We start from the raw sequence: 23194 nt of genomic DNA, 5'->3' as shown, positions 1-23194 counted from the left end.
GGAATCCTAGGCTTTATAAATAGAGGTATAAAGTACAAAAGTAATGAATTTATGATAAATCTTTGTAAAACACTGGTTCAGCCTCAACTGGAGTATAGTATCCTATTCTGGGCACCATACTTTAGGAGGGATGTGAAGACTTTAGAGAAGGTGCAGAAATGATTTACAAGAATGGTTCCAGGAATGAGGGACTTCAGTTATGTGGATAGATTGGAGAAGCTGGGGTTGTTCTCCTTAGAGAGGTTGAGAGGAGATTTGATAGAAATGTTCAAAATCATGAGGGTCTAGACAGGGTAGATAGAGAGAAACTGTTCCCATTGGTGGAAGAGTTGAGGACCAGAGGACACTGATTTAAGGTAAATGGCAAAAGAACCCCCAACAGCGACATGAGGAAAAACTTTTTATGCAGAGAGTGGTTGGGATCTGAAATGCACTGCCTGAGAGTGTGGTGGATGCAGATTCAATTATGGCTTTCAAAAGGGAATTGGGTAAGCACCTGTAGATATGGGGAAAAAGGTGGAGAGTGTGACTAGCTGAATTGCTGTTGCAGAGAGCTCGCTTGGACATGACAGGCCAAATGGCTTCCTTCTGTGCTGTAACCATTCTGTGATTCATCATGTCCTTCTCAGGTGCATTTGGAGGTGCTGGAAATGTATGCGATGTGTTTACTATTATTGTGCACATGCTTCTACTCTATGCAACTATAATCATGACAACAGCATGGGTATTGTAGGGAAATGTAGACCACAAATGCTCAAAGTTCAAAAATTCTGGAAAGATTCAGCAAGTGTATTAGCATAGATAAGCTAACATTACATCTCTCACAATTCTGGGGATGATGATAAATTCTCTGTTCACTCCATAGATGCTGACTGGAGTTATGTTGAACTTGTATAAGACACTAGTTCGACCTCAACTGGAGTATTGTGTCCAGTTCTGGGTGCCACTCTTTAAGAAAGATGTGAAAGCATTGGAGAGAGTGCAGAAAAAGATTCACAAGAATAGTTCCAGGGATGAGGAACTATTATGAAGATAGATTGGAGAAGTTGGGACTGTTTTCCTTAGAGAAGGCTGAGAGTGATTTGATAGAGGTATTCTAAATCATGAGGGGTCTGGACAGAGTAGATAGGGAGAAACTGTTCCCAATCATGAAAGGATCAAGAACGAGAGGTCACAGATTTAAAGTAATTGGCAAGAGAATCGTGTTTTTTTATGCAGTGAGTGGTTAGGATCTGGAATGTGCCGCAGGTTCAATCAAGGCATTCAAAATGGAATTAGAATTGTTCATTTAGAGGGCTGTGTACACAGGATGGGCCAAATGGCCTCCTTCTGTACTGTGACAACTCTGTGATTCTGTGAATGAAAATAAGTAGCTCTGCATGAAGATGTCTGGTCAGTCTGAATCGGGTTCCCGCGACCATAGCGTCATTGCAGAAAATTACCCATAATTGGCACTAAATTGACATTCTCAATCAGAGAGTTGACAGATTGGGTGATGTGGCAAATGGAAATATTACAGATACTGAAAATGAATTCTGGTCTTCTCCTTGTCGAACAGCTGCACTAGGTGGCGCCCTGTGTGGAGGACCGGGGGTGGGGGTGGGGTTAAGGCGCCGCTCTTGCCCTGCAGGTGGCGCCGTGTGGGGAGGACCCCGGTTAAAACGGCGCTATTGCTCCTCCTTTACAGCTCCTTGCTGCCGGGTGGGATCCGTGGGGTTTGGTGTGGGAACTGTTCTGCTTCTCTCTGACCGGCTGATACTATTTGAAGCCATGTTTTCTTACGAATATGTCACAGAGGAACAGCTGGCGGGGTTCGACAAGTACAAGGTAACTGGGCTACTCTTCAAGGCGAGGCCAGTCGCATTTCTGTTGGTTCACTCGCTTCTCAGCTGTAGCTTGTGAACAGGAGGGAGCAGCCGGGCTCCCGGCCCCACTCCCCCCCCCCCCCCCCCCAGTGTGGTCGAGTCCGATGTCTGTGTTGGTGTTCCTCGGTTGCACTGTCTCGGTGCTCAAACCGGCCGAGTGATGCCCGAAGATCGGTCCGTTCATTGTGGGCGAGGAATTAACCCACGCTTATTAACCCAACAGGGAGACTGTCGTCTTCGGTGAAATTGAGGTTGATAGTTCATCACTGGTACTTATAAGAGGAAGCCATAACCTCTTTGCTTTTGTATTCTAATCCTCTGGAAATGAACCCCGATGCTTTGCTTTTACTTTTTATTATAGCTTTGATAACCAGCATTGTTTTTAATGAGTCGTGAATCTGTATCCCTAGATCCCTTTGCACTTCTCTACCCCAGTTAGACTATTTTCCTATTTGCGGCCTCCTTATTCTTCCTACCAAAATGCACCACCTCGCACTTATCTGTACTGAAATTCATTTGCCATTTACATGCCCATTCTTAATGTCTGTTAATGTCCTCAATGTTAACTATACACCCAAATTTGATATTGTCTGCAAATTTTGATACAGTACTTATGATTTCTGAATGCAAATCATTTATGTAGTGTCCATCAGTAATCCCAGCTCCGATCCTTGTGGAATACCACTTCCTACCTTCTGCTCACCTCGAACCAATCTTTAAGTAGAGTTGTGAAAGTCAAGTCTGCTTCTGTACAAATAATATATGAAAATATGCACTCAAATTCTACTGATTATTAGAAAATGGACTGTTCAGTAGCTGGTCAGTTATGTAACTTTCATTGATTTTGTTTAATTTTACTTTTTGCCTTTCTGATCATAGCCAGAGCATCTCTTTCTGTCCTTGCAAGGATCTATCCCCATCTATGTGCTGTCCCTTGGCAAGATCCTCTGAAGATGTGGGGTCAGCTTCCACACGTACACTGATGGTACCCAGTCTCTGTGTTGGCAACCTGCTTTTCCGGCATCTAGTCTTGGATACGCTGTAATTCCTCAACATTGGGAATACCGAAGCTTCATCTTCAACCCCCCAGCACAAACTCCACTCCCTCGTCACTGATTCTATCCCCCTTCTTGGCATTGTCTCAGGCTGAATCAGATTGGTTGCAACCTCAATGTCCTATACAGCCTGAAGCTGAGTTTCCCACGCCATATCCACTACATTACAAACATGCCCTACTTCCATCTGTTTAATATCATCCAACCTGAATCCTTCATCTATGATTTTGTCACCTTCAGCGTCGACTATTCAATGATCTGCTGGCCAGCCTCCTCCCTCTGTATACACAGCTTATCCAAAATTCTGCTGTACATATCCAATCCCACACCAAATCCTGTTTACTCATTTCTCCTCATTACTGACCTGCAGTGGTTTCCAGCCCACCAATAACTAATTTAAAACTCTGATTCTCATATTTAAATCCTTCCATGACCTTGCACATGACTATCTCAAGCACTATAGCTCACCTCAAATTCTCTTCAGTCTTCCACTCTGGCCTTTTGTGCTTTTCCCATCCTTTCACCTCACCATTGTCAGCTTCCTTGCCACCAACTCCATCCCTCTGCCTGGCAACTGTCTGAGACTGAACCAGATTATTCACAACCTTGGTGTCATATTCGACCCCGAGATGAGCTTTCAGCTACATAGCTGTGCCATCATGAAGACTGCCTATTTCCACCTCTGTAACATTTCCTGACTCTGCCCCTGCTTCAGCTCATCTGCTGCTGAAGCCCTCATTCATGCCTTGGTTACCTCTAGACTTGACTATTCTAACGCACTCCTGACTGGACTCTCTCGTTCTACCCTTTGTAAACTTGAGGCCTTTGTATTAATGTACCAAATCCTGTTCATCCATCACCCCTGCGCTTGCTGACCTACATTGGCTGCTGGTTATTTTAAATTTCTATCCTTGTTTTCAACTCCTCAATGGCCTTGCCGCCCCTTGCTCCCCAATCTGTCTAATCTCCTCCAGCCCGACAACCCTTTGAGATATCTGCACTCCTTGAATTCTGTCCTCTTGAGCATCCCTGTTATTTATTGGTCCACCATTGCCTCGGTCCTAAGCTCTGGAATTCCCACTTCTCGGCCTCTTTACCTCACTTTCCTCCTTTAAGATTATCCTTAAAACTAGCTGTATTACCAAGGATTTGGTCGTCTGCCCCAGTATCTCCTTATGTGGCTCAGTGTCATATTTTGTTTTGTAATACATTAAAGGCGCTATATAAATACAAGTTGTTTTCAACTATCTACACTGCAGACTTTGGAATCCTTGTTTAAACCCCTCCATCTCTCTTTTTATGCCTTTTGAAGACCTGTAAAACCCAAGGTTTTGGTTATGCTTCACAATAGCTCCTCCTTTAGTTTGGTGTCCATTTATTAATTATTTATCTGTGAAATATTTTAGAACTGCATAAATGCAAGTTGTTTTTGTGATCTGCAGTGAATTTTTTGTCTTCAGCTTGCTAGTTTGAGATGGTTGTCTTGCTCTGAATGGCACTGAGATCATAATTAAACAAGGAACTGGTGCAATTTTTATGAAGGTTTTATGTATCCTGATAATGAAACTGCTTGTGCAGATTGGCAGGCTTCCATAATTATGTCAGAATGGCTGAAGAATGCCAGGCCATTGATTCCTATTGTTTTCCTCATGTTTATAGATTTTTAAAAAACATGTACATCCCTGAAAACAGTATGTGCAGTAGCTGAATATTTTGTGCCTTAGTTTCAGAAATTTCAGAGCTGTTAAGTGGGACCTTTTTAGTTGACAAATGTATACATTGCAAAACTAAATTTTGGGAAGTATAAATGAACTATTATTGTGACTTAAATCTTTAATTTGAGTTGACTTTTTCTCCTCAACTGCACTGCTACAAAGAGATTCATTTGCATGAAACTTTGTTGCTTAGTAGAGCTGAAATCAGTGCTGAAGAAAGTACATTTCCTACTTTGAGTCATGGTGCAATACCATCATATGTTTGAAGAATTCATAAAGTCATAGAATCGTACAGCATAGAAGCAGGCCTTTCGGCCCACTGCGTCCATGCCGACCATAATGCCTATCTATACTAATCCCACCTGCCTGCATTAATTCCAAATCCCTCTATGCCTTGCTCATTCAAGTACCTGTCCAGATGCCTCTTAAATGTTGCTACTGTTCCTGCCTTCACCACCTCCTCAGGCAGCTCATTCCAGATACCCACTATTCTTTGTGTGAAAAAATTACCCGTTTGATCCCCTCCCTCTCGCCTTAAATCTATGCCCTCTAGTTTTAGTCACCCCTGCCATGGGAAACAGACTCTGGCTATCTACCCTATCTATGCCCCTCATAATTTTATATACCTCTATCATGTCCCCTCTCCGCCTCCTTCGTTCCAGGGAAAACAGACCCAGCCTATCCAATCTCTCTTTATAACTCAAGCCCTCCAAACCAGGCAACATCCTTGTGAATCTTTTCTGCACCATCTCCAGCTTAATCACATCTTTCCTGTAGTGCGGCGACCAGAACTGCACACAGTACTCCAAATGTGGCCTAACCAACGTTATGTACAACTGTAATGTGACGTCCCAACTCTTATACTCAGTGCCTCGGCCGATGAAGGCAAGCATGCTATACGCTGCCTTCACCATCCTGTCTACCTATGTTGCCACTTTCAGGGAACTGTGTACTTGCGCCCCAAGGTCTCTCTACTCAGCAACGCTCCCCAGGGCCCTGCCATTCACTGTATATGTCCTGTCCTGGTTTAACTTCCCAAAATGCATCACTTTGCACTTGTCTGCATTAAATTCCATTTGCCAATCCATTGCCCACTTTCCCAGTTTATCTATATTCTGTTGTAATCTTAGACAACCTTCTTCACTGTTCACTATACCACCAATTTTGATGTCATCTGCAAACTTACTAATCATGTCCCCTACATTCACATCCAAGTCATCAATATATATGACAAACAACAGAGGGCCCAGCACCGATCCCTGAGGCACACCACTGGTCACCGGCCTCCAATCTGAAAAACAACTCTCCACTACCACCCTCTGACTCCTATCACCAAGCCAAGTTTGAATCCAATTTGCTAGCTCGCCCTGGATCCCATGTGTTCGAACCTTCTGGACCAGCCTACCATGCGGGACCTTGTCAAAGGCCTTGCTAAAATTCATGTAGACAATGTCCATCACCCTGCCCTCATCAATCCTCTTGGTTACCTCCTCGAAAAACGCAATCAAATTCATGAGATATTATTTCCCACGCACAAAGCCATGCTGACCATCCCTAACCAGACCTTGCCTTTCCAAATTCATATAAATCCTGTCTCTCAGAATCCCTTCCAATAACTTTCCCACCACTGATGTAAGGCTCACCGGCCTGTAGTTCCCTGGCTTATCCCTGCTGCCCTTCTTAAATAAAGGCACAACATTAACTATTCTCCAGTCTTGCGGTACCTCACCCGAGGCTAACGATGATACAAAAATCTCTGCCAGGGCCCCAGCAATCTCCTCCCTTGCTTCCCATAGCATCCTTGGATACACCTGGTCAGACCTTGGGGATTTATCCACCTTAATGTGCTTCATAACCTCCAACACCTCCTCCTTTGTAATGTTGATATGCTCCAGGATATCGCTGTTTCCTCCCTTGAACTCACTAGCTTCCATGACCACCTCCATGGTAAATGCAGATGAGAAGTATTCATTTTAAGACCTCGCCCATTTCTCATGGCTCCACACATAGATTACCACACTGATCCTTAAGGGGACCTACTCTCTCCCTAGCTACCCTTTTACTCTTAATATACTTATAGAATCTTTTAGGATTCTCCTTTATCTTAACTGCCAGGGAAATCTCATGGCCCCTTTTCGCCTTCCTAATTTCCTTCTTAAGTGTAGTCCTACATCCCCTATACTCCTCGAGGGACTTGCTCGATCCCAGCTGCCTATACTTGACATGTGCCTCCTTTTTGTCCTGACCAGACCCTCAATATCCCTCGTCAACCAAGGTTCCCTAAACTTGCCAGCCTTGCCCTTCCATCTAACAGGAACATGCCGGCCCTGAACTCTTCCTATTTCACTTTTAAAAGCCTCCCACTTGCCAGATGTCCCTTTACCTGTAAACAGCCTCTCCCATTCAACTTTTGAGAGTTCCTGTCTGATGCCATCAAAATTAGTCTTCCCCCAGTTTAGGACTTCAACCTGAGGAGCAGTCCTATCCTTTTCCATGAAGCTGATAGAGTTATGGTCGCTGGTCCCAAACTTCTCCCCTACTGACTCATCAACCACCTGCCCATCCTCATTTCCTAAGAGGAGGTCGCGTGTAGCCCCTTCTCTAGTAGGGCCATCCACATACTGCTTCAGAAAACCATCCTGGACACACTTAACAAATTCTTCCCCATCTGATCCCTTAGCACTAAGGCAGTCCCAGTCAATATTAGGGAAGTTAAAATCACCTACTATTACAACCCTATAATTCCTACACCTATCTGTGATTTCCCTACATATATGCACCTCCACTTCCCTCTGACTGTTGGGGGGCCTATAGTATAATCCCATCAAAGTGATCACCCCTTTCTTATTTCTAGGTTCTACCCATATGGCCTCGCTAGACTTTTCCCCCAGGATATCCTCTCTAAGTACTGCCGTGATGTCCTCCCTAATTAATAGTGCAACTCTCCCTCCTCTCTTACCTCCACCTCTGTCACGCGGAAGTATCAGTACCCCCAGAACATTGAGCTGCCAGTCCTTCCCATTGCTCAACCATGTTTCCACAATATCTATAATATCACAATCCCATGTACCGATCCATGCTCTGAGTTCATTTGCCTTACCTGTAAGGTTTTTGCATTAAAGTAAATGCAGTTTAGCCTACCAGACGTTCCACGTTCCCTGTCCTGGCCCTGCCCGGCCTGCCTACTGGACTTGCTTTAACGTCTACATTTGCCTCAACTATCTCATCGGAGAGACCCCCCCCCCCCCTGCAAGACTAGTTTAAACCCTCCTGAGTAGTCCTAGCAAAGCTCCCCGCAAGGATATTGGTCCCCTTCCAGTTTAGATGCAACCCGTCCTTCTTGTACAGGTCACCTCTGCACCAGAAGAGCTCCCAATCCTGAGATTGCAACCCTAGGGGTCCTGCTTTTTAACCTTCTCCCTAACTCCCTATATTCAGTTTGCAGGACCACATCTCTCTTCCTGCCTTTGTCAGTACCAATATGGGCCACGACCTCTGGCTGCTCACCCTCCCTTTTCAGAATGTCCTGCAGCCACTCCGAGACATCCTTGACCCTGGCACCAGGGAGAGGCAGCATACCATCCTGGAGTCTCGTTTGTGGCCACAGAGACGCCTATCTGCACCCCTTATGATAGAATCCCCTATCACTATTGCTCTTCCACCCCTTTTCCTCCCCTGCTGTGCAGCAGAGCCCTCCGTGGTGCCACAAACCTGGCTGTTGCGGTTTACCCCTGGGAGGTCATTTCCTCCCCCCCCCCCCCAACAGTATCCAAAGTGGTAAATCTGTTTGAGAGGGGGACGGCCACAGGGGACTCCTGCACTACCTGCCTGCGCCTACTACTCTGTCTGGTGGTCATTTATCTCTTTTCTGCCTGTGCAGCCATTACCTGGGGAGTGACTACCTCGCTAAACGTGCTGTCCACGACGTCCTCAGCATCGCGGGTGCTCCACAGTGAATCCACCCGCAGCTTCAGCTCCGTAATGCGGGTAGCCAGTAGCTGCAGCTGGATACACATCCTACACACATGGTCACCAGGGACATTGGAAGCATCCCTGATTTGCCACATAATGCAGGAGGAGCATATCACGGGGCTGAGCTCTCCTGCTGTGACTTACCCTTAGGTTCATTAGTTACTTCCTTAATTAAAAAATACTAATTACACTAGGGGTCTTGTTCTACCCACTCCAATCTAAAGTCCTTTTTTAAAAAAAAAAACACTTTAGTAGTACTCTCCTTATCACCAGAGGTTGTTTTTTTTTAAACAAAAAATACAAACTTTCCCCTTAGTGTATTTAAATATCTTTTAAAAAAAAGCTGCCACTCACCAACCAATCACCTTGCAGCTCTCCTCTGACGTCACTTGACTTTTTTTTTCAAAAACTCTAGCTCGGCGTTCTCCCCACAGGTCCGCTCCGCTTCTGGAAGGTAATGTGTGATAGGGTGGCGCAGTGGTTAGCACCGCAGCCTCACAGCTCCAGCGACCCGGGTTCGGTTCTGGGTACAGCCTTTGTGGAGTTTGCAAGTTCTCCGTGACCGCGTGGTTTCTGCTGGGTGCTCCGGTTTCCGTCCACTGCCGAAGACTTGCAGGTTGATAGCTAAATTGGCCATTGTAAATTGCCCCTAGTGTAGGTAGGTGGTAGGAGAATGATGGGGATGTGGTAGGGAATATAGGATTAATGTAGGATTAGTATACATGGGTGGTTGTTAGTCGGCACAGACTCGGTGGGCCGAAGGTCCTGTTTCAGTGCTGTATCTCTCTCTGACTCTATGATATGGCGTGCCACAGCATCGTGGAATCAGTTTCAACATGTTTTCAAAAAAACTTGCATATTATTTGGCATACAGTAGTTTTACTTTACTTGTATAGCATTGCAGTAAAGGCCTGGAGCAACACATGGTTACTTTGGGTTTTGCTGTCTCAACAGAGGAAGACATTTCAAATAATTTTAATATCGTTGCACTCAGGATGATTTGGATGTGAATCCACCTGACATGTTAGACATGTGAACTGGGACCACAGAGGCAAGATAATCACACGCTACCTTGGTTTTAAATGGTTCAGCATAATGTTCTTCTCAGAATGTGGGCTTGGCTGGCATTTATTGCCTATCCGTGTTCATCCTGAGAAGATGATGGTAACTGAGTGGCTTGCCAGGCCACTTCAGACATTTGTTAAAAGTCAGCCATGTTGATGTACGACTGGACTCACATGGAGGCCAGACTGGGTAAGGATGACCGGTTTCCTTCCTTAAAGGATATGAATGAAGCAGTTGGGATTTTACATCAATCTGACAGCTTCATGTCACTTTTACTGAAATCAAATTTTTATTTCTAGTTTTTAAAAAAAAAAAAGTGCTTTCACATTCTCAAACTGCCACAGTGGTTGTCACTTCAGGCCTCTGAATTACCAATGCCATAGTAATGTTGGCAGAAAACTGACATGGCAGCTGTTGAACAAAGCTCTGTGCAGGCATGTAAGTAAGGGTGCACGTGCATTGGTTCATTTTGCCGAGCTGGAAAGCAACATGGAGTTGACAGTATAACTCTTGTTTCTCAGCACATAATCACTCTCAATAGTGCCTTGTCTCAAAATGGTATTTCCACTGTAAAGACTCCTATCATATATTTAAGTAGATTTAAAGGTATATCTCTGAATAACAATTACATGGTGCAGTTTTAGTTCAATGTTTAAAATACAGAGCATTTGCATTAGTTCCTATTCAGGGCATTAATGAATTTTGGCACTTTGTGTGGTGACGGAAATACTTTGGTGTTGGTAGTTTACTTTCGAAAAGAAAGACATAGCTTCTTGGTCTGACTGTAGAATTAAGACAAAGTCATAGCCAAAATAATTGATTTAAGGTTTGGATAACAAAATGTATAGAATTACATAATTCAGTCCTCAAAATGCTAGTTTTAAAATCCCAGAATCTCATGTAAAAAAAAAAAACAGAATTAGACATTCAGTCTTGGTATTTGCATGCCCCTGATTCTAACTGACAGTGTTATTCAGTGTCCTTAGTGAATGCTTTGGTAAAATCTTATCCAGGTTAAAGAATTTAAATTTTTTTTGATTTCTACCAAAGTTAAACTTCTGCAAAATGTCCCTTTTTTTTAACCAAGGTAACAATTACTTGTAAACAAGCTGACATTTCAGCTGCTGCTGAACAGATAGGAAAATAACTGTTGCAACTGTAGCTCCTCAAAGCATTTGGTTTTGATAGCTCCAGCAGCAGGTATAATATCTGGGTAGCTGCCAGTTTGAGTAAATTTGCCATCTCCACTAATTAATAATATAAGTGGAAATTTGACATGTATTCTTACATTCTTGATATTTCAAGTTGCAAAAAGTGAACGCTCTTAAGAGTAACAGACAATTGCTAATGCTACCATCTTGTTAATAAACGCTGTCGGTCCAGATTTCCCTAGCTAAATTCTTCCATGTTGGTGCCTTTAAAAGTCTGTTCTTCCCCTTCCTTGTCTACATGTTGCCTGTTAGTGACATCATGCACGGATATGGAGTCAGTTTTCATATGAAGCATGATGATACCCCTTCTCGCTGCCTCTTGACTGCCTTCAAGCAGACATATTGCTTCTCTGACATTGTCGTGGATGAGTGACAACTTCCAGATAAGCAGTTCTGATGAAAGGTCACATCTGAAATGTTAACTCTGCTTCTCTCTCCACAGATGCTGACTGACCTGCTAAATATTTCCAGCACTTCCTGTTTTTATTTCAGATTTTCAGCAACTGCGGTATTTTGCTTTTGTTTAGTTTAGTTTAGAGATACAGCACTGAAACAGGCCCTTCAGCCCACCGAGTCTGTGCCGACCATCAACCACCCATTTATACTAATGCTACACTAATCCCATATTCCTACCACATCCCCACCTGTCCCTATATTTCCCTACCACCTACCTATACTAGGGGCAATTTATAATGGCCAATTCACCTATCAAGCTGCAAGTCCTTGGCATGTGGGAGGAAACCGGAGCACCCGGAGGAAACCCACGCAGACACAGGGAGAACTTGCAAACTTCCAGATAAGCATCCTTGGCCCTGGTATTGTTGCACGGTTGTATTTTTGGGGGATGTCCTAATCCCACGATGATTGCAGGGTGCCACTGGGCGATATCTAGGTTCATTGGATATGGTTGCAGTACAGAATCTATTAATCACTTTGCTGATGCATTGTACTCTTGAGTATTGGCATGGATCAACTAATCAGTAATCACCTGAGGACAGTGGAGGACATAAATTGTTCTGAATTATTATACAAATGGTCACAAGGCAATTTTTTTTCAAGTGATCAGTTTGATTATTTTAGTGAGTAAAGTCTGATGGACTTTGAATGCTAACAATTGTATTCTGTAAAATAGATGCGAGATCCTACGATGTATTGTACAGTGCACAGAGATGTTGGGTAGGGAATGACACTGGAGAGGAAACCTTTATATCTGAATTAAAACTGACTGAGTTCGAACTGAAAATTTATGAGGGATAGTTTAACATTGCGCCATGTTTTCAAATGTCACTTAATTTTAAAGTTTCTATTACACTTGTTTTATATTTAAAACCATTTAAAATATTTTTGCTATTTTAACAATGAACTGAATGCTTTTTCCCCATGACCTGAGAAGAGGATGGAGTCGCTGCTGAGGGCTTTAATGTGGTCAGTGCTGATTGTGTGATTTCAGTGGAGGTCCATGTCACATCAGACAGACACCAGTTGGGGAGGTAGGGGTTGATGTGGCTGCATGTAATGGTTGCCACAGTCTGTCTCAATGATGTGGCAATAGTAAGGTAATTCCTAGCCTTCCCAGAGAGGAAGGCTGGTGACCAGTAGCTGCCTTGACATTATTATGTAATTGTATTTGTGGGTTGCAACTTTTAACAGTATTGTCATTATAAAATAGTGCAACTTTAATTCACTAAGTACAACCAGGGAAGATCCACTAGTAGCTTAGCAATAGAGTTAGGTGGAACAGTGTGGATGCAGGGTGCTGGAATTCAAGTAAATTTGTTACCTGTGGTAGCAGTATTAGTCGTAGATGTAATTGGAATTTGCCACTTTTTTTTTACCTCTGTGTTCGATGCTTTGTTCATGCTGTGTTTCCTAAGCTGTCTTTTACAACCAACCCGCTATTATTATTCTGTTAAGTCCGGCTATGTGTTTTTCCAAATTCTCAGAGGATTGAAGAGCAAAGTGCAGTTTGTGTGGAAGTGGTAGCGTAGTAACAATTTGTGATATACTACATGTGTTTTATTGCTTTTTTTTTTCTTGCCTCACTCATGCTATATTTGAACAATGAAGCTAAACTAGATTATTCCAATGGAAGTTTTGATTGTAGTGGTTGAACAGATGATTAACTGCTAGTACTTTTGGTAATTAATGTTAAACTGTATTTCCTGCATTGTGGTGCGAAGATGCTCTGTTGTCCTTTCCAAGGTAATGCAGTTTTGTGAAGAGGTATAGTTGAGAGGATTGCTGAAATTGGCTTTTTACTGAAAAGTATTTTATGTTCAAATATATTTTTGTTCAAATTTATTATCTTCCAATCATTTTCTAAGTGATTTCCTTTTCTTGAATTTAACTACATTTCATGGTTTTCCCCAATCTTTTTTTGGCATTGTTTTAATTTCTCATTTGTCTGTTGCTTATTACATTATCTTTTTAGATTTTGTACTGTAAGACTGACCGGAAACAGCTACATTGGAGAAATAGACAGTCCTAACTATCCTTGCACGGAGTTGGTGCAGTTATTTTGAATCAGTTTGTTTTGACTGCTTTTCAGCTGCAAAAAGATACAGGATGCATTTCACAATCTATATCCTGTATAGGATTGGTGATGTAACATGTAGAGGTTTCCAGCAGTTATTCCAGGACTTCATTATCAAAATCCTCATTTATTATTGATGCAAGACAAGTTAGTCTCATCCATCTACTATTTCCTTTTTTGTATTGTGTAAAAAGATGATAAAAGCAATTTTATTACCCCGTATAATTAATCCCTTCACTTTCTACTTTCTTTACTTTTGCCACACGGTGTGGCTCCAGCAACACTATGTTCATGGTTTAGAGAGGTCAGCAGTGAGTAATAATGAATGCAGGGGTGTACAGGAGTTACTGAAGGAACTTTTATTTCTTTCAGCAAACCTTTATCACCTCCCTATTGGCATGGCAATGTCTAACACTATGCTTTTCCTGGTTGGCTGTCTGTGAATATTTTCGTGCAATTGGCTGCTTACCCTGCTTGATGACATCACTGCTGCTGGATGCTTGGAGATCCCCTTGACTTGCATAGAAACATAGAAAATAGGAGTAGGCCATTTGGCCCTTCGAGTCTGTTCCACCATTCATTATGATCATGGCTGATCTTCCAACTCAATAGCCTGTTCTGCCTTTTGCCCCATACCCTTTGATCCCTTTAGACCTAAGAGCTATATCTAACTCCTTTTTGAAAACATTCAATGTTTTGGCCTCAACTACTTTCTGTGGTAGCGAATTCCACAGGCTCGCCACTCTCTGGGTATAGAAATTTCTCCTCATCTCAGTCCTGAAAGGTTTGTCTCGTATCCTTAGACTATGACCCCTGGTTCTGGACTCCCCCACCATTGGGAACATCCTTCCTGCATCTACTTTGTCAAGCCATGTTAGAATTTGATAGGTTTCTATGAAGGTAAGCATGCAAATACAACAGGCAGTAAAAAAAGGCAAATGGTATGAATTTTATAGGTTTCTATGAGATCCCCCCTCACTCTTCTACACTTCTGAACTTAATCCTAACCGACTCAATCTCTCCTCATATGTCAGTCCCGCCATCCCAGGAATCAGTCTGGTAAACCTTCGCTGCACTCCCTCTATAGCAAGAACATCGTTCCTCAGATAAGGGGACCAAAACTGCACACAATATTCCAGGTGTGGCCTCACCAAGTCCCTGTATAATTGCAGGAAGACATCCCTGCTTCTGTACTAGAACCCTCGCTATGAAGGCCAACATACCATTTGGCTTTTTTATCGCCTGTTGCATTTGCATGCTTACCTTCAGCGACTGGTGTACGGGAACACCCAGGTCTCGCTGCATATTCCCCTCTCTCTTTATAGCCGTTCAGATAATCTGCCTTCCTGTTTTTGCTACCAAAGTGGATAACCTCACATTTATCCACATTAGATTCAAACTGATGTCAGGAAAGGAGAATCTGTGCCACAGATTGATTGATCTTTATGTGCAGCTTTATTTGAGATCAGCGCTGAACCATGTTGCTTTTCTGCTCAGTGTGAAATCTAACTCGATGTTCATATAGGCCCGGACTTTGCAGTCAGCGGTAAAGAAACAGCACTTGCTGCTAATTTGGAGGAAAGCTGCCTCGAAAGATTTAGCAGGACCTGAGGCATCCATTTCTCCTGTTAGCGCCAAATGAAACTGGTGTTCTCTGTACAGGGGATCTCGGGCATCCTGGGACAGTGAAGTCATCGCGCAGGCTGAGCAGCTAATCAGATTGAAGAATTCCCTCTGACAGGAAACCAGGAACTGAAAAGCATTTATTCAAATTTTAATCATTTTACAGAGGGCGAAATAAAGATCGGACCTGCACATGGGGTTAAGGTAGAAGCTGAAATATCATGAACTTGATAAAAATTCCATAGATTTTTTTTTTAATGGATGGAGGGAATGAAACTCCAGATTCTAAAGTTTTTCAGGGCCAGGTTGTTAAGTAATTACGACTTAGTACACCATTAAAAACACAGTTATACCTAATTCAAGGCTGAATTTTTTCAGTAGTTTTTACATTGTCAACATTTTACGCAGTATGCTCACTCACATTAAATCACTGATTCTGTGCTGATTGCATCAGTGGAGATTGCAGCCGTGCATCCTGTGGAGGAGCAGGATATCATTGACAACGGCTTCCAGATTTCCGGGTTTAACTGTGCACACGCGACTACAAGAAGTTGCTGTCCATTTCAACCAGTAATGACCATGAACGCTGACAGTTTTACTATAATTACAGCTGCAAATTATTAAGAGTGAACTTTGCTGAATTTCCTGTAGCTCAAATATTTATTGAGCGGGTGAGTTGCAGTAACATGAGCTTTATGTATGTAATGGGCTGAGTTTTTCCAGCTTGCTGCTGACCTCGTGTGGTGCACGCGTGAGATGTGCACCGCGGGGCTCATTTAAATGGAGGGGGTGCGTGCTTCGTCTCCAGCAACGGTGTCCGGTGCCACTGCGCAGGCGTGGGCACCAATTTTAAAGGACTTCAAGCCCTTCAGGTCCATTTAAACTTTTAACGGTGCAGGTCTGTAAAAAAACTAAATTTAAATCTTATCAGTTTTAGTCCCCTCTCCTACCCCTCAATGACTCATCAATTTATAAGTTGCCCTCCCCCCAAAAAATTAAACTGTCGATCCTGACCTTCCTCTTCCCCCCCCCCCCCCCCACCCCCCGAACTTTCTGCACTTTAACCTTCAGCCCCTTTCCACCAGCCCCTCCACCAATTGCTTTAGTTTTTGCTGTTCTCCCCTCTCTCTCTCTTCCCCCCCCCCACCCCCCAAACCCCTGAAAACATAACTCGTCCCCACTCCCCACCAGTGTTTTGCTTCAGATCTCTGAACAGGATGCCTATCGCGACAAGTTATGTATTTATTCCTGTCATTTTAAGTGAATTAACATTTTAATTAGGTTCCCGCCGTTGAGTTTTGGGCGGGGACTGCTACGATGTCTCATCGCTGCCGTTATATGGGATGGGGCCTTCCTGGTGTCTAGGCCCGTGACGGGCCTCTCCCAGAAGTATTTTCTGGGCCCCCTGCCATGCCCCCTGACATTGGGGGCAGGTGGTGGGGCTGGTAAAATCCAGTCCAATGAGTGTGTGCACGTGTAAGTGCTTCATTTTTTTGGTATTTGGTAATGTTTTTAAAATTTCACTGCCTTACTGTTGCCTAAACATGTTGAAGTATTTTATACACATTTATTAATGGTTTTAGTGTGGGAGAACTGATATAATTGTTTTTCTTTTTAAAAAAAAAAAATCAATTGTCTTTATCACTCAACTGTTCACTAACTACATGCTGGCTAGATGTCAGAGTAGAGGACTGTGTAACTGAATTTGCTTCTTGTGGGATTATAGAGCAGGGTAGCAGTTGAATTCTCATTTCTGTTTTTTATCAGTTAACATTCAGATTTGTGTTTTCTTTTTAATTGAGAAGTTTGTTCCAATTGTACTGACTTCTGTTTCTTCAGTTTTCAACCCTGCCATCCTGTCTTGAAGCTCTGCTACATTTATAAGAATTGTTAGTAAAGAAAAAAATGTGGTTTCACTTGAGACTTGGTGTAGATTGTATCAAATGTTGTCCTAAATTTCTAATCTTAATTAAATGTGACAGAGCAAGGCTAGTTAGTTAACTTAACCGTTGCCTATTGACCAGTTATCTTCAGTTTTTCTGTTGGTATGTGTTTTGTTGCCCAATGTTACGGTAAGTATCTTCACTTGCAGCTGTACTGGCCATTTTTATTTTTTGTTTTGGTTTGATTTCAGTTAACTGCTAATGTAACATTTCGACATACCTCTTGTGGATTCCTATGTTGCAACGCCTATAGGGAGGTGACAGTCTGGGAGATCTCCCAAAGTAATAATTTAGTTTCTTTGGGGATTGTGCTTAATTGCTTTAGGTTCCGAAAGCCTTGAAGATGTTCCAAAATTCTCTCCCTATACCCTTGTTATTTATTTCTTCTTTAGAAGCATCCTTTAAAATATACCGTTGCAACTGATCATCGCATTGAACTCTTCCATCAACCCCTGCTCAGTCATTTTTCTCTGCCTCACTCTCTTCTATGAAGTGCCTTAGGCCCTTTTGTTATGCAAAGGCTCTATACTTCCAAGTTATTGTAAATTAGTTTCATTTGGATCATCCAATTTAGCCTGAACAACATAACTGACGCTAATAAAAAGAAGTCAATTTATTCCATTTGCTCTGAATATGCTACCATGCTTGCTGACTGAAGTTTACAAAACTCCAAAAGTAAATGCAGTGCAATGTGGGAGAGTGTCCAGAGAACATGAGGTTTTGTATAAATTCAAGTTCAATTGCAGAGAGTTAATGGTGTTTAAAATTTTTCCAGTGATTTCGGGGGAAGTTGTTTTTGTTTAAATAAGTTCAAAACCTCACTTTCTGTCTCTAACGTACTAGTTGTTGATTCGTTACCCATGGATCTTTTTTAGATGAATGCTGTGAATAGTCAAATTTTTCTTTTTGAAGTTCGAAATACAAAATACCAGAATGGTTACCCATTCAGGTACAGAACATATGGCATAGTCATTTTTATGGGATTTCTTCAGTCATATCTACTCATTGTGGGTTCAAGACAACTTGCAAACCACAGTCCTATTAGGCTGATCAATGCATTTTAAGACTTAGGCTACTTTTATATTCAAAATCTGTTGTAGTGCCATGACTTTGGATGCATGAAAAAAAAAGTTCAGAACCCATATTGGCTGTTTATAGATGTTTAAAGATTTAAAGAAGCATAACAATAATTTTTTATGCATATTAAGATGTTCAGTTTTCAACATATTTACTGGTTGTTCTCCTTTGCTTCAGTTTCTCAGTTGTCTTTCTAATGAGCACTGGTTTCAATTTACCATTCCATTTTCTTCTGTGGCCCCTCCCTTGTGTCAGGCCCATATTTGCATATTGTACAAGCAGTTTGTTTATTACAAGTTTTCATTGGGATTTTATTTTACGTTACTGTAAATTTTATTCCTCACCATTAAGTTTTGGGTGTGTTTTTCAAAGACAGTTACATAAATGGGCTTTTTTGGTATTTGTCATTGTATATTGCCTTCATTTATTGGAGTATTTATATTTGAAATCTCACTTGATAGACTGCCTGGAATTTCCTCAAACAATGCAATTGTGAAGTTTATTTTTATTCGTTCGTGGGATGTGGGCATCGCTGGCTTGGCCAGTATTATTGCCCATCCTTAATTGCCCTTGAGAAGGTGTTGAGCTGTCTTGAACCACTGCAGTCCTTAGGCTGTAGGTACACCAACAGTGCTTTTAGGAAGGGAGTTCCAGGATTTTGACCCAGTGACAGTGAAGGAATGGCAATATAGTTCCAAGTCAGGATGGTGTGTGGCTTGGAGGGGAACTTGCAGGTGGTGGTGTTCTCCTGCATCTGCAACCCTTGTCCTTCTAAGTGGTAGAGGTTGCGAGTTTGGAAAGTGCTGTAAAAGGACCCTTGGTGACTTGCTGCAGTGCATCTTGTAAATGGTACACACTGATGACACTGTGTTAGAGGTGAAGGGAGTGAATGTTGAAGGTGGTGAATGAGGTGCCTGTCAAGTGGGCTGCTTTGTGCTGGATGGTATCGAGCTTCCTGAGTGTTGGAGCTGCACCCATCCAGGCACGTGGAGAATATTCCATCACACTCCTGACTTGTGCCTTGTGGATCGTCGACAGGCTTTGGGGAGTCGGGAGGTGAGATGCTCACTGCAGAATTCTGAGCCTCTGACCTGTTGTAGCCGCAGCATTTATGTGGCTGGTCCAGTTCAGTTTCTAGTCAGTGGTAACCCCCAGGGTGGTGTCAGTGGGGGATTCAGCGATGGTAATGCCTTTGAACATGTTATGATGCGATTATGCCTATTTTGCCAGTCTATTGACACCAAAATTTTCTGTCAGTCTCATTACGCTCATTTTTACTCCTCAGGAGTATGCTGAACAAGTGGAAATCAGGTAAACAACTGGGGCCTGAGGAAAGTGTGGAACTCAAACACATATTTCTTTAAGTATGCAATTCAAGTTTCAAGTCATCTAGCTATTATTCATGCCTATTAAGCACATCGTTTGATGAGTTGAGGGTTGTGGGAATATCAGGACCTGCAATTATAGAACATTTATACTATCCAAACAGATATGGGGTTCTTGCTGGACAGAATAACACTATTAGCTCAGCGCTAACACAATTCATTCAACTATCTTTTGCTCCTTGGGAATAACTTGTAGATGTATAAGAAATAGGAACAGGAGTGGTCCATATGGCCCCTCGTGCCTGCTCTACTATTCAGTAAGATCATGGCTGAACTTCTACTTCAACTCCACTTTCCCATCCTACCCCCATAGCCTTTGAATCCCTTAGTTCCCAAAAATCCATCCATATCAGTCTTTATATATTCAAGAACTGAAAATCCATAGTCCTCGGGTAGAGAATACTCAAGATTCACAACTCAGTGAATGAAGAAATGTCTCCTCATCTCAATCCTAAATGGCTGCTCCCTTATCCTGAGATATGACACCTAGTTCTAGACTCTCCACCTAGTTGTAACAACCTACGCATTGATTCTGGACCCCATGATGTCTCGTCGTCAGGTCAGACATGGGCAAGAAAACCTGCTTCTGATTACCATTTACCTCCTCCGCCCCTCAGCTGATGAATCGGTGCTCCTGCATGTTGAACACCATGGAAGAAGCACTGCTGGTAAGGGCATAGAATGTACTGTGGGTGGAGGACCTCAATGTCCATCCCAAGAGTGGCTTGGTAGCCCCACTCTTGACTGAGCTGGCCAAGTCTTGAAGGACATATCTGCCAAACTGTGCCTGCAGCAATTGTTGAGAGAACCAACAAGATGAAAAAACCTACTTGACCCTGCCCTCGCCAAACAACCTATCGCAGATGCATCTGTCCATGACAGTATTGGTGGGAGTAACCACACACAATCGAAGTCCTGTCTTCACACTGACACTGATATCCTAATTGTGTTGTGTGCTACTAATGCTGTGTTAAATGGGATAGACTCACAACAGATCTAGCAGCTCAAAACTGAGCATCAAGATGCACAATGAGCCATCAGCAGCAGCAGAATTGTACTCAACCACAACTGTAACCTCATGGTTCCAGTATATCCCCCACTCTACCATTACCATCAAGCCAGGGACCAACCCTAGTTCAAAGAGCAGTTTAGGAGAGCATTCCAGGAGCAGCACCAGGCATACCTAAATTTGAGGTGTGAAGCTGCAACACAGGGCTACATGCATGCTAAACAGCAGCAGCTAAACGAACCCACATCCAACAGATCAGATCCAAGCTCTGCAGTCCTGCCACATCCAGGCATAAATGGTAGACAATTAAACAGCTAATGGGAGGAGGAGGTGCCAAAACCATCCCCATCCTCAATGATGGTGGAGCAAAAGACGAGGCTGAAACATTTGCAACCATCTTCAGGCAGAAATGTTGAGTGGATGATCCATCTTAGTCTCCTCCCAGGACCCCACCATCATAGATGACAGTCTTCAAACAATTCGATTCACTCCATGGGATTTAAAGAAATGGCTGAAGACGCTGGGTACAGCAAAGGCTATGGTTCCTGGCACTAGTCCTGAAGACTTGTATTCCAAAACTAGCTGCACCCCCTTGCCAAGCTGTTCCCAAACAGCTACAACACTGACATCTACCCAACAATGTGGAAAATCGCTCGGGTATGTCCTGTCCACAAAAAGGAGCAGCAATCCAATTGGCCAATTATGGCCCCATCAGTCTGCTCTCAATCATCAAAGTGATGGAAGGTGTCATTGACAGTGCTAGCAAGCAGCATTTACTCAGCAACAACCTGCTCACCGATATGCAGTTTGGCTTCTTTCAGGGCCACTCAGCACCAGACCTCATTGCAGCCTTAAACCTGGACAAAAGAGCTGAATCCCAGAGATGAATTGAGTGATTGCCCTGGAAATCAAGGCAGCATTTGACTGTGGTATCAAGCAGCTCTAGCAAAATTGAAGTTAATGGGAATCTGGGGGAAACTGTACGGTTCTGGTCGTCACATTACAGAAAGGACATAATTGATCAGGAGAGGGTACAGAGGAGATTTACAAGAATGTTGCCAGGGCTTGAAAGTTGCAGCTTTGAGGAAGGATTGGATAGGCTAGGTGGTTGTCCTCAGAACAGAGGAGGCTGAGGGGTGATTTAATTGAAGTGTACAAAATTATGAGGGGCCTAGATAGAGTAGAAAGGAAGGACCTTTTGTGGAGAGATCAATTACCAGGGGGTGCAGATTTAAGGTGATTGGTAGGTTTAGAGGGGACATGAGGAAAAACCTTTTCATCCAGAGGGCGGTGGGTGTCTGGAATTCACTGCCAGGAATGGTGGTTGAGGCAGAAACCCACCACTCATTTAAAAGGTACCTAGACATGCATCTGAAGTGCTGTAACCTGCAAGGCTATGGACTAGGTACTGGGAACTGGGATTAGATTGGGTGGCTAGTTTTCTCTGCCGTTGTAATACGATGGGTTGCTTGGCCTCCTGTGCTGTAATTTTTCTATGCTTCTAATTCTCCATTGGTTGATGACATAACACAAAGGAAGATGGTTGTGGTTATTGGAGACCAAGCATTTCAGCCCCAGGACATGACTGCAGGAGTTGCTCAGTGTAGGCCCAGCCTCCTTCAGCTGCTTCATGAATGACCTTCCCACCATCATAAGGTCAGAAGTGGGATGGTCACTGATAATTGCACGGTGTTCAGTACCACTTGCAACTCCTCAGATATTGAAGCAGTCTGTGTCCACATGCAGCAAGACTTGGACAATATTCAGGCTTGGGCTGGCAAGTAATATTAGTGCCAGGCAATGACCATCTCAAACAAAAGCAAATCTAATCACCTCCTGATGACATTCAGTGGGATTACCATCACTGAATCCCCCATCAGCAGTATCCCTGGGGTTACCATTGACCAGAAAATTAACTGGACCAGTCACATTGGGCTGAATTGTACGCTGCCCCAGCGGGTCGGATGATGGCGTGGGGGAGGGTGGGCGGAATTAAATTAAGTGGGAGTCTCCGAGTGACCGACCTGCCCCGCTCCCGCCTCCTGTCAACTTTACGGCGGTCGGGTGAGGGGAGATCTATCAGCCTGCCTGCCCGAGGCCCATCAAGGCCCTTAAGTAGCCACTTAAGGGCCCTCGTCCCACCACCGCGGCCTTTTCGTGGGGTGGGGGGGGCCATGGCAGTCGGGCACAGTACCTGATCGAGGGCTGCCCCCACCCCACCCCAAACGGCCACTCTCGCCTCACCAGGGCACGACTGATTTCCCCCCCCCCCCCCCCCAGTGAGTCATGCCCAACTTGCCTTCTTTCCTGGCTCCATGGCGTTGGCTGGGCTGCAGTCCCAGCAGTGGCCACTGCTTCCACCCTCAAGCGGGTAGAAGTCCCGCCTTGAGACAATTAAAGCCCGGGGAGCCGTAAAATGCGGGACAGATCCCTGGGCTAGGCGGAAGCGGGTTTGCCACCGACTTTTACGTCTGTGAATTCCTATCCACCTACGGTAAAATCCAGCCCTTTTGATACTGTGGCTACAAGAGCAGGTCAGAGGCTGGATTTTCTGTGGTGAATAACTCGCCTTTTGTCTCCCCAAAGCCTGTCTACAAGGCACAAGTCAGGAGTGTAATGGAATACTCTCCACTTTCATGGGTGAGTGCAGCTCCAACAACAGTCAAGAAGCTCGACACCATCCAGGGCAAAGCAGCCTGTTTGATCGGCCCCGCTTCCTCCACCTTCAACATTCAATCCCT

At 43.6% G+C, this 23194-nt stretch overlaps 1 protein-coding gene across 2 annotated transcripts in view; it reads left to right on the top strand.

Annotated features, from left to right (window-relative positions):
* Positions 1-1651: 1651 nt before the first annotated feature.
* Positions 1652-23194, top strand: part of selenoi (selenoprotein I) — a 70568-nt gene continuing 49025 nt past the window's right edge. Inside the window, exon 1 of one of the 2 annotated variants that reach the window (XM_068023731.1) lies at positions 1652-1827. In XM_068023731.1, coding sequence (XP_067879832.1) covers positions 1771-1827 — 57 coding nt within the window. In that variant the 5' untranslated portion in view covers positions 1652-1770. The remainder of the gene's footprint in view (positions 1828-23194) is intronic. The other variant, XM_068023721.1, reaches the window with a different exon arrangement.

This window comes from Heterodontus francisci, chromosome 3, assembly GCF_036365525.1.
Source record: "Heterodontus francisci isolate sHetFra1 chromosome 3, sHetFra1.hap1, whole genome shotgun sequence".
In the NCBI taxonomy this organism is placed as follows: domain Eukaryota; kingdom Metazoa; phylum Chordata; class Chondrichthyes; order Heterodontiformes; family Heterodontidae; genus Heterodontus; species Heterodontus francisci.
This window is presented reverse-complemented; position numbering and strand designations above follow the sequence as displayed.